At 41.5% G+C, this 12186-nt stretch overlaps 1 protein-coding gene across 2 annotated transcripts in view; it reads left to right on the top strand.

Annotated features, from left to right (window-relative positions):
• Positions 1–12186, top strand: part of CTNNAL1 (catenin alpha like 1) — a 214956-nt gene that overhangs the window by 190789 nt on the left and 11981 nt on the right. For both annotated transcript variants that reach the window (XM_083188427.1, XM_083188428.1), the window contains exon 13: positions 10272–10322. In XM_083188427.1, the coding sequence (XP_083044553.1) occupies positions 10272–10322 (51 nt within the window). The remainder of the gene's footprint in view (positions 1–10271; positions 10323–12186) is intronic.

Genomic DNA, 12186 nt, shown 5'->3' with positions numbered 1-12186 from the left:
ATGCTGCAAAACAATCAAATATGTTTATCACCCCCACATATAAGGTGTATGTAGTTATATCATAGTTGCCTACCCACTTGGATCTTTCAGCAGGCACCTGTTTCAGTCATAAATCTTTTGCTGCCCTGCATTGCCCTCCTAATCTTTCAGATTCTTCAGATTCTGCAAGGGGTGCCACTAAGGAGTTTCTTTTCAAGGACAGTGATTTTCTGTAGCTGCTTAATAGTTTCTGCTGACAGCTCCAATTATCCCCCTTGTGGGAACCCATAACAGGAGAGAGACCACACATGATCACACAGGGTCTCCCGTGCTGGTGTGCACTGACACATAGGCTGCTGCTTCTGCTACTAGTGAGTGATTGAGGTTAAGATTTATTGCTAGTAATCTTTCTTTCATCAAACACATTTGTTTAGTTAGAGTATTTAGCGTCCATAATGATTTGGCTGAAGCTTTAATACAAAACTGCACATCCAATAAATATAGGTTGCAGATATCCAGTGTTCAATATAAAATAACATTTAATACACCAAAAATATTAAATATTAAATTCTTAGGGAAGAATTAATTTAATGTCAAATAGCATTGTGGTTGACTCGCTAAGCAGCGAAAATAAATCACTGCTTATCGGCCATTTAACGCCCCTCCACCGTCCAAATATCTCTGCCGCATTGCAAATGGATGTTTACCATAAACAATGGCCTACTGTAATCTCCTTTAATCTGGCCATGCATCAGAACGACATGCTCACAGTTATGATTGTGTCCAGATTTCCCTTCAACTCCCCTGCAAAATTGGTGGTTTTTGGACACAATGTACTCAAAATGTGCACACAATCCATCGTAGAATTCAGTTGCTGAATACAACCAAGGGGTCAGTGCTTGATGCCAGGGGTTAATGCTCGTTACCAAGGGTGAATGCTCATTGCGAAGGGGTAAATGCTCGTTGCTAACGAGTCTTGGAGCCTCGGAGGAGACAGACATTGGAAATCATATTTGACCTCTAGTGTCTGACAAGGGAGCACAGCGCTGCAAGTTACCCGGAAGTGCCAGGGGCACATAGCACTGTCCTCCATGTCAGACGGTAGAGGTCAAATATGATCTCTAACATCTGTCTCCTCCAAGGCAGAGGAGTGTGGTGGGTGGGGGAAGGAGGCGGAGGACGGAGGAGTGCGGCAGTGGGGAAGGCGTCGAACCCATCAAATGACCGCTTGCATGTGCTTAAAAACACATGTAATCTGGTCACAATTACGACTGTCTGATCAGAGGACAAACCATTCGACCTGCGGGACTGTGCATTGCACAATTGTGTGCACACAATCTGCATGCAATCCATCATACAACCCATCAAGATTGTACGCTTGGGTACAATCTTGTTCTGGTGTATGGGGGCCTTTATTCTACAGTAGCTTTCAAAAGTAGGTAAGTATGAGTTATACTGTGAATGCTTTTGTTACTTTATGCATTGTAATCCAATCTGCCATGTAGACCAGAGCCTAGTTCATACATGCTATCTCTCCCTGACTATGAGAGACTCTCAGAAATGGCAGCAATCTTCCTGACTCCATAAAGAGTCTAACAATCTCCCTGATTGCAGTATGTAGCGGTTATATTCTTGGGGAAAAATTAAATTAGAGATAGCGTATATACACTTCAATAGGATCAGTAGTGCCATTTCCATGCATTGGTTTTAAGGTACAATGGGATTTCTATGGACACATGCATTTTAAATAAGGTTTCTATTAGCCACTTACTGTATATGGAATCACAATACACAAGCAAGCGCTGACACGTATCAATGTCTTTTCGTCAACAGTAGATCTTACTAACTGCTTTGGGGCTGATTCACATTTGGATGTATGTCATGTTTATGAGACGCCTCAGATGCAGCAGTGCACATCTACACTTTATATGTGTTATTTTCACTATCTCCCCAAAATGCTCTTTCAAAAGTAGACAAGTATGACCTAGGTCCCAATTTAAACAAATATTGATAAACCACACAATGCTACTCCAATTAAGGGGAAATATACATTAAGTATATGAACTTAAAGGAGGAGGATACTGAGCTACCGAAACAATTCAGTATTGTTCCAATGCTTTGAAAAGCAGCTTCCCCCACTGTGGTTGGGGTTGCTATTGCTGCTGCCTACATAGAAGTAGCAGTGATAGCTTTCATATGGTAATGCAGCAGATGGCGTCACACCACCTACTGCGTTTCTGATCGGATCCTCTCCAGCACAAGCTTTGGAGATTTGCAAGTCACCTGTTACAGAGCTCAGCAAATCTCTGTGCAACAACTGGGATACCCAGCCTCTTCCCGCCACCTATACAAGGCCACACAACTCAGTTTTCACAAATGGAGCCCTTCACCACTCCTTCCTCACCCACAAATGGCAGCAAACTGCCAATCACTGCCAGTTGAAGCCAGCCCTATGTTGTGTGCTGCAGGACCTCTTTGCGTAAAGTACTGAACATGGGTACTTTGCACATCAGGGCGTACTTACAAGCACATCTGAATGAGGCCCATAGCACAGAGGTGGTGGCGGGATCACTTCACATTCCTGGACCTACTTCTCATAGGAGGCACCTCAACATGTGTTTCCTGATGTGTCACTGCCCATAAAAGATGGCGAAAAAGGCCCCTGAATCACTTAAGGCAAATAGGTTTATTCCTACCATGGCACTGTATGGGAAAAGTAGTCACTTCTGCCAGCTAGAGCCTTATGAAGCTGTTGACGATATAAAGTATACCTCAGGCCTAATACAATATCTCCTGTTTCCTCAGAGCAAGTTTTCTGTAATCGGAAATATTGCAGACTGAATATTGCTTTCATGCACTAACAAGCCTTTTAATTTTGAAGTGACTATTTTGTATAACTTCAAACAGAATATTCCTCGCTGCGCTTCTAGCAGCAGACTTGCTTGTCCTTTGACATGTTGCAAAAATGTGTGTATTACAACAACGGGGAATGTTGATTTCAAGTGTTAACCAGGCCATCTGGAAACACATGCATTTGTCAGCTCTGATTACGGCACAAGCTAGAGAGCATATTAATCCTTGCCAAGGGGAAGACTGATAACTAGATGCAACGGAAATTAAATATTACTCATTGCAACTTAATCTTGTTAGAAGTGTAAGCACTGGAAGTTTGCTGTAATTGCCTATGGAACCTGTAGAGAATGGAGATTTTTTTTTATTATTATTATTCATTTATCTTTAACCCTTAAGATTTGATTTAAGGTGTTTTTTTTATGATATTTGATCCACATAACAGTAAAAATACATACTGTAGCTGAAGTTCACAGCAAGGAGATGATGTTGCGATGAACATATGTATGTTAGCAGATTGTACTGTATCTTGTGTGCAGTGACATAACTAGAGGCTTGGAGGCCACTGACAAATTTTCAAGGTGGTCCTCCTATTGCATTTCTATAACCCCTTAGGTCTACATGTTTTGTCATGTCTGAATAGTTCCAGTATCCTGTATATTAGAAACACATGAGACAACCACAAAGTCAAAATCTCATTGTTTGCCGATTTATTACTTTTTATTTCGGACCCAGATGTCTCCCTGCCAAATATATACAGTTTGAGGCCTTCGCGGGCTATAAGGTCAACCAAAACAAATCAGAGATATTAAGCTTAGGAGGGACAGCTATTCCAAAAGTCCTACTCACAATTTAAGTATGTGTCAAAGACAATGAGATATCTGGGTTTGAAAATCACTCCAAAAACAACAGATGTATATAAAAACTATTTCTCCCCTGTGATTAAACAAATAGTTACAAAATTAGATGATTGGAATAATATTCCCTTATATCTTTTGGGTCGTGCTGCAGTAATACAATCAGTGATATTCCCTAAGTTATCCTATCTGATTCAGATGCTCCCTATGAGGATTTCAAAGGGAGATATCCAAAGTTGCAACAGGGCCTTCTCAAAATTCTTGTGGTCAGGAAAGAAAACAAGAATTGCATTAAATAAATGACAGTTAAAACGAGAAGAAGGAGGATTAGCAATCCCAAATATGGAACGGTTTTCTTTGGCTGTCTCCTTTAGACACATAGGAGGAGGGGCCCTAAACTGTACACCCTGACATATGAGGTGCTACCTGCTGAGACCTGTAGTGCAGCAAGCAGGAGGAGGAATTTGCAGGTGCACACTAAATATAAATGCTAGACCTTTTAATATCATTGCTATATTGAATTTCTGAGGTTCTTAGCATAATGATGGCCATTATTATGAGCTCCAGGTTACCTCAATAGGACAAGTCCCTAACACTACTCTGAGACCGGTCCAGGGCACAGGACCCCCCAGGCCAGCCCAGCAGAACCAGCCCATGGCATCACATTGGTGTGAAATTAAAGTAATAGTAAAAGGGATAAGGGAAATTATATGTGATAAGACTTACCTAAGTAAGAGGTAATAATAAATGTGAAGGGTGCTACATATCTACTAAACAAACTAAAGGGGTTATGGAAAGGGTACGATATGATGCCATGGAACAGCCCAGCAACAGCAGCCCAAAGAGCCTTGCGTCCCAAACACAGTCCCACAGACTAACACTCAGCATATATGTATAGTAGGACTTACCCTCATAGTGCCAAGCTGAAGTGTGCAGTCTTGAATGTTGGACTCCTTTGGGCAGCTGCCCGGGCCCCTCCAAAGCCAAAGCCCGGGACAGCTGTACCCAGGGCACCCCCCTGTCGGCGGCCCTGTGTATAAGCATGATTTATTGGGCGGTATTCAATGAGGCTGATTCGCCATGTTTTTATGACGATTTTGTGCTGTAAGGCGAATTTTTGACTAAACCGGTGAATCACCCTATTCAATGACCAGATGGCGAATACATTTCAAGTTTTTTTCACCATGATTCACCGAGTAGCAATCGCTATCTTTTTATGGTGAAGTGGAATGTGAACTTTTAATAACATAAAGTGTTTTGTTTTTTACATTTGGTTTTAAAAAATCAGGAATTTTATTCTGAGGAGGGGAATGCTATTTTTATTCATGTGCTGTAAGCACATGAATATATATTTAATAAAAAAAATATATATATGTATATATATATATATATATACTCGGAGGTCCGGCACTCCTCACCTGCCCCTGCTCCACTCAAATAGCTTGGCCTGGGTGCCCGCTGTGTGCTGGCGTTGCCAGCGCTTGTATCGATATTGTGAAAAAAAGCGTCACTCCAGGTACTAGTACAAAATGATGAGTTTACTGTAGGTCAACAGTGTTTCGGGCCGGAGCCCGTCTTCAGGACGTTTATGTCCTGAAGACGGGCTCCGGCCCGAAACACTGTTGACCTACAGTAAACTCATCATTTTGTACTAGTACCTGGAGTGACGCTTTTTTTCACAATATATATATATATATATATATTTTTTTTTTTTTACACAGACCAGCCAGCAGGGGGCCGGAGCCGAGCCGCTCATTAGATATTCATATATTCACTGCACCCGATCATTACATATGCATGATCGGGTGTAGTGAATATACCCGGTCCCCTGCTGGCACCCCCGGGGGGCAGCCTGTGCTGCCTGGCACCCGGGGAGCCCACCTCTCCCCCACAAACGTTCTGAGGAAGGCAGGGAGACTTCCATCTCCCTGCCTGCCACCGTCCTCGGGCTCCCTGCGGCATCGCCGCAGGAGTTAAAATTTGACAGTCAGGGGCAGTGAGCCCCTGACTCGTTGAATACTGGAGCCGGCGAGGCTCCGGAACGCAGCGAGCAGTGGCGAATGTGCAGCGAATCCTAAACAGGATTCGCTGCACGTCGTCAGTATTCTCATTGAATACTGCCCATTGTATATGCTGACTCAGTACCTAAAACGCTCACTTTTTAATTTTAAGTCATTGTAAGCTACACTCTGCTCTTGAAATGATGACCTAAGTAAAAATAAGCAGTGTTACTGTAACAGTTCATTTTCAACTCCATAGTTTTAAATTCTGTTTTGATGAAATTGTAAAAATAAAAGTTTTTTAAGGAGGCGAGTTAGATGATCCAGCAGCTGTATCTCTGTGGTAATATCCAGTGTTATTTGCAGTCTTTATGTTCAGAATCTTTGTGTGGACAATGGAGGAGAAATAGCTGGCATTGTGACATAATTCTTATTATCCAGCAAATGTTAACTATTTTATTTTCATTGTCCCTGCTTTTTCTTGATACAATTTATACATTAGTCCATTCTCTTTCCATATATTGCAGTATTCTAAGCATTCTCTTACTCATATTTTATAGTGCAAATTCAAGATTTTGCCCAAAAGAGGTGTGGCCATGTGGAAAGGGTGGAATAGGGTTAGGTAACTGCGCTCGCATATGTTAGCGGCCTTAATTGGAATTTTAGGTAGTTAATTAGGGTATTTAAGGCGCTTGTGGCGGGATAGGGGTTAAGACATAAAACATAAAATGTAAAATAAAACACTGTGCTTTTTTTTGTTGGTTTTGCGGATGGTTTCCGGGGATCACGCTTGAGACTAAGCACCTACACTGTCCCTACCAATACCTAGGTAGGTTCAGTGCGGTGTTCGTCTTGATGTTATGCAGCGTATCCGTCTCCCGGTCCTCCGTCCGTCCGGCTCGTACTTGACAAAGGATCCTTGACAAAGAGTGACCCGCTCGAAACGCGTTGGCTGCTGGGAGCGTGAGCCGGAAACACGCTACCCCGAACTTCCGGTAGTACGAGCCGGACGGACGGAGGACCGGGAGACGGATACGCCGCATAACATCAAGACGAACACCGCACTGAACCTGCTAGAAGGAGAGGTATTGGTAGGGACAGTGTAGGTGCTTAGTCTTAAGCGTGATCCCCGGAAACCATCCGCAAAACCAACAAACAAAAACCCACTCCTAAAAGGAGCTGTAAACATTTTATTACTAATCCCCCTTTTTTCCCTTACAGGCAAGCACAGTGTTTTATTTTACATTTTATGTTTTATGCCATGTGGAAAGGGTGTAGTCTTGTAGCATTTGAATCACTTTGGGGGCATGTCCAATACTCACTTTGAATCACTTTGGCTGCCCCAGGCTCTCCCTGCTCTCTGAACAGATGCCGTGTGCATGTGCACAGCATCTATTCATCTGCTGTGTTGACTTTGCCTCCCTAGTATTTATATTTAGTGTTTACTAATTTGAGCGCACTTCAACAATTCTGTTACTACTGCTGGTGTTTCAATTATTTTTCCAAGTCCATTGACCACTGCTGTGTTTGTTAAACTTGGAGTAAATCTCCAAGTAAATCTAGCAAATGCAGTTATAGGGGGGATATCTGTATAGCTACAGACAATTCACCACGGATAATAGATTCATGTTCATAATGTTCATTTGTATGTACTCCTAACAGTTCATTTGTCCCAGATTTCATTATGTGGAATGCATTGATATAGATCAATTTATAATGCATTTTGTACTGGGTGCATTTCATGTTGAGCAATTTAAATACTGTAGTTTAAAGTACTAAACTTAGCACTTTTGTGACAAGCAGATCATCCTGATTCATGGTAGACCACTCCAATTCCAGCCAAGCACATCACTGTCATTAATTCATTGCGCTCTGAGGAATTCCTGCCCTATTTATCAATCATACTGCGGTGGTTGTGGGAGAAAATCAGTGTCCGATATCTTCAGAACATAAAATCCATAGTTTATGATGTTCTACGATTGATATTCTGCACTCAGACAGGACACTTTCTGAACAATTAAAGTAATATTGTCGACCAAATGTTTAACCACATTACAATGGAGTTGTTGTTTTTGTGTTGTTGTTTTTTTTTTTAAGTACTGTGTATAGTTGCTAATTTTAACCCTGTTGAAGAACAAAATAGCCGTATGGTCTCCAAGGGCCAATTGCAAATTTGCAGACGTATTTAAAAAAAAAAAAGCAATATATGTTTACTGCAGTTAAGGGGAGGAACAGGATTGCACCAGATTAAAGTTCAAGCCATTAAACAGTTAGGGCCACCCGGGTTATTTATTTACACTCTTTCCTTAGAAAATGCTGCTCAGATAGCTTTATGTGCATTTCAAATGAATCTGTAGGAACATACATAAACCAACAAATTTACTGGCTTGTGTAGGATCTGCCATCTATGAGAAGAACATCATGTGCAAAAATGTATAATGCTTGTGAATCTGCAGGAGCATGGCACATAAAGAGCTTGTGCTTTGGATTTGCATTGTGGTTTGTGAATGATCTTTTCCGTGAGTGTAATGGATGGTAACCAAGAAAACTAGCTCAGACTGTGCTAAATATCAAGGACATAGACCATGTGAAATATTTCATGTCCAGCTATGCATGCAAACATGTGTTCATCCTTTCCTGGGATTGTGTCTGCTCTGACTGTACATGGTGTTGTCACCTTATTGACCGAAAACAATGGGCAATGGCCTGCAAAACATTATGCCATGTTGAGTGTGGCAAGGTTCTACAGTAGCATGAATAAGCAGTTTGTAGGTCAACTGTGGATTGCTCAGGGCTATCTTTATATGAATTTACAGTGTATCTGGAAAGTATTCACAGCGCTACACTTGTTCCACATTTTATGTTACAGCCTGATTCCAAAAATGGAGTAAATCCATTTTTTCCCCTCAAAATTCTACACACAATGCCCCATAATGACCACACGGAAAAAAGTTTTTGGAGAGTTTTGCAAATGTATTAAAAAAAAAAAAAACCTAAGAAATCACATGTACATAAGTATTCACGGCCTTTGCTATGAAGCTCAAAATTTAACTCAGGTGCATCCTGTTTCAACTTTCATTGTGATGTTCCTACAGCTTAGTTGAAGACCAACTTTGTAAATTAATTGGATTGGGTATGATTTGGAAAGCCACACACCTGTGTATATAAGGTCCCACACTTGGTAGTGCGTGTCAGAGCAGAAACCAAGCATGAAGTCAAAGGAATTGTCTGTAGATATCTGAGACAGTGTTGTCTCGAGGCACAAATCTGGGGAGAGGTACGGAAAAAGATCTGCTGCTTTGAAAATCCCAATGAGAAAAGTGACATTCATCCTCCTAAATATATACCTCTATGCCAGCCAGGCATAGAGGTATAACATCCAGAGCAATTGCAAGCTACCTCTCCAATTCTACAGTGTGCAAGTGGAAGGGTCATGGCTAGCATGGGGGGCAAATGCATGTAAAAATGCACAAGGAAGTGGGGAGTTACTGAAGAGAGGAGTAAAAGTGGGTGATGCAGAGGTTCTTTAAAATGGAAAAATGAAGCATGCAAGAAGAAGATGTAGAAAGAAGTGATCACATGCTGGGGAGGCGGAGCAGAGGTCAGGTGGGTGTAGCATATATACCAGTACTAGAGCTGCACTCCCTGTGGATAAAGAGAAGCCTATATATGACACATACAGTCATGTATAACATAATGTGTACTCTAAATGGGGGTGCTGACAAGCTATGAGCAGGGAAAGTCTCCAACACTGCCTCTGACCATGTGATCGCTCCGCTACCAAGCTGCATACCCACGCTACATTTCTGTGACAATTAAGACTCAGACCCTTATTCATAAATAATCCAACAATAATGTCAAATACAACAGGTAATCTTCCTTAGGGTGGTAATAAGGGGTGTGCAACTGGTGCCACTGCCCGGAATACAGAGCTGAGAGTGCGGCACTGACTGCAGCCTATTCCAGCATGTGGGGAACCTGGAAAGCATAGAGAGCATTCTTAAAAGATATTGGCAATCATCTGTCTGCTCACGGCACTTCTTCTGCGATGTCGTGTCATGACGTGAGCAGGCAGTGTCCTATATCATACTGTACCTATCACGATGAACAAATGCTTAACGTTGATGTTATATCCTACTATTTAATGTTCAATATGGAGAAGACATTATAGCGCTTAATTACAAACAGCATTTAATTGATACCATGTAGTCTGTGACAATATGTTGATATCGCTGCTAGATTTAAAGTGTAAATGTATTCGAAGTCAAAGCTAGATTGGTTTTGGCTTTTAAAGTATTGCAGCTTAAAATCACCACAATCTTGAAGTAGGCCCCATGCAGCTACTGGAGCTAGACTTGGATACGAGTTATGCCCAGCAGAAACCTTTTGATTTTGCTGTTCAGCTAATATTCCTGTACCTTCCTTATGTGCAGTAGATATCACTTTGTTTAAAGTGCTGATTTGAATAAAACCGGAATCAATTTTTTATTTGTTTTTGGGCAAAATTCTTTTCGAGCGACCATTTTTATCTTTGGAAATAATGCACACAACATTTTTGAATGTAATAATATTATTCTCTTTTCAGAAACATAGTGGGAATTTGAAAACGTTAAAGCCAGTGAAGCTTGATGGGGAGGTAAGCCAGTTATGATAAATCTGTTTTCACCAAATATTACGTTTTTTTATTTTTTATTAAGTTGTGATAAATAAAAACGAATGCATATGCAAGGTCTCAGTTGTGTGTTTGTACTTTATTTTTTATTACTACAACTGTGACTCCAGGAGCAATTTATTGTCTGGTCCGAAAAATAGCTTTGATACTTATAAAACCCAATAGGTGATTATATGATAAGATCTTCTGTATTAATATGAAAGTAGATCTCCATTGGACCTGTCACAGTTTGTGCCACACTAAGGAGGGTATTCAACAAGAACCGCTTGAATTGAGCTTGCAGTTTGTGTTAAAAGTAGTGTTCATTCTAGCACCCGCCAACTTTGAAAACTCATGTAGTTCCTCTTCCCTGCCTGGGGTGTCGCTGTCTGCTGTAGTGCTTCTAGCACAGTGTGGTCTGTATATCAGCAATGATATGCAAACCAGACCTGTGCTAGAAACACCACAGCAGACAGTGACACCCCAGGCAGGGAAGAGGAACTACATGGGTTTTCAAAGTTGGCGGGTGCTAGAATGTACACTACTAAAAGTTTACCAGCTACTACCCCTGTCTCTTTCTTGTACATTTCCTCATACACTTAGAAACAAAGATAAAAATATCACACTGGTGTGCACCCAGCAGCCAGACAGAGACTATTCTAGGGACTGTCCTCTATAATCCCATGTATAGAATGAAAGAAAAGATGAATAGTCCCTTCACCAGCGCTTAGGAAAAAAGAAGATAGTTATGACTCTCCTTTTGGATATCCCCAGATTAAGGAACTCCAGTTACCCTTCCAACCATTCCACAATGGATTCGATTATGCAGGGAAAATTTGCAGGAGAAAAGAACGGAATAACATAGTGTACATAAAAATCAGTACGTGATCCACATAAAACTTCTTAAAACTTTCACAGGCAGAGTAAAGTGCAAAGTGCGTGTTTACCATATATAATTGAACTGTAAGGAAAAACAGTTCAAAGTAGGCTTGGGTGGATGGAAATACCAGGCGGCAGCTTCCTGGGCAGGTTTACTGGTGTCCCAATCCAAGACCGCGATCGCGTCCTTCAGCACTCCCTTGTCCTGCACATCAGCCAACGCACCTCTTAATAAATTTGTCACCTGCCAACTACCTTATGGCTTTTAAAGAGGAGGCACTGCTAATTTTCCCTGCATAATCAAATCCATTGTGGAATGGTTGGAAGGGTACTGGAGTTCCTTCATCTGGGAAGATCCAAAAGGAGAGTCATAAGTATCTTCTTTTTTCCTAAGCGCTGGTGAAGGGACTATTCATCTTTTCTTTTATTTTCTCATACAACCCCCTCCATGTTTAGTATTGGGTTCTCTTACCTCCTAACTTTGTATTTTGCATTATACTGCATCCACATCAGTAGATAACTTACCTGTTCCTTTGGGTATTACACTGCAGCGTCATTTACAGGATGTTTGAAACACTGAGAGTAACTAGCTTGGCTGGCAAGCAAGTATTGACTCGGGATTTGGAGCTTCACTGTGGGGTTCCTGGACAAGCCATCGAGTCTGCATTCCAGCATTTGTCTTGTAATTACTGTACCCCAAATGGGGTAAAAATGAAATTCCTGGGGGTAATGATGGTCCCGCTGCCAAGACACAGCCGTTCATGCAAATGAATCTATATGCATGCCCGGCTGTGTTTTGGCAGCGCAGACGTCCATTACCCCCAGGAATTTAATTTCAATGCATATGGAATCTATATATAGATTATACATGCCTGCCCAGCTGTGTGTATTACAGTACTGTAGTGTACTAGGACCTGACGCAGTGCGTCAGGCCCTTGTGTATAATTAACTTCCCTGCATGATGCCCCGG

The sequence above is a fragment of the Crinia signifera genome, chromosome 5 (assembly GCF_055691185.1).
Source record: "Crinia signifera chromosome 5, ASM5569118v1, whole genome shotgun sequence".
Lineage (NCBI taxonomy): Eukaryota > Metazoa > Chordata > Amphibia > Anura > Myobatrachidae > Crinia > Crinia signifera.
The sequence above is the reverse complement of the archived record's forward strand: the minus strand, read 5'-3'. Positions and strand labels throughout refer to the sequence as shown.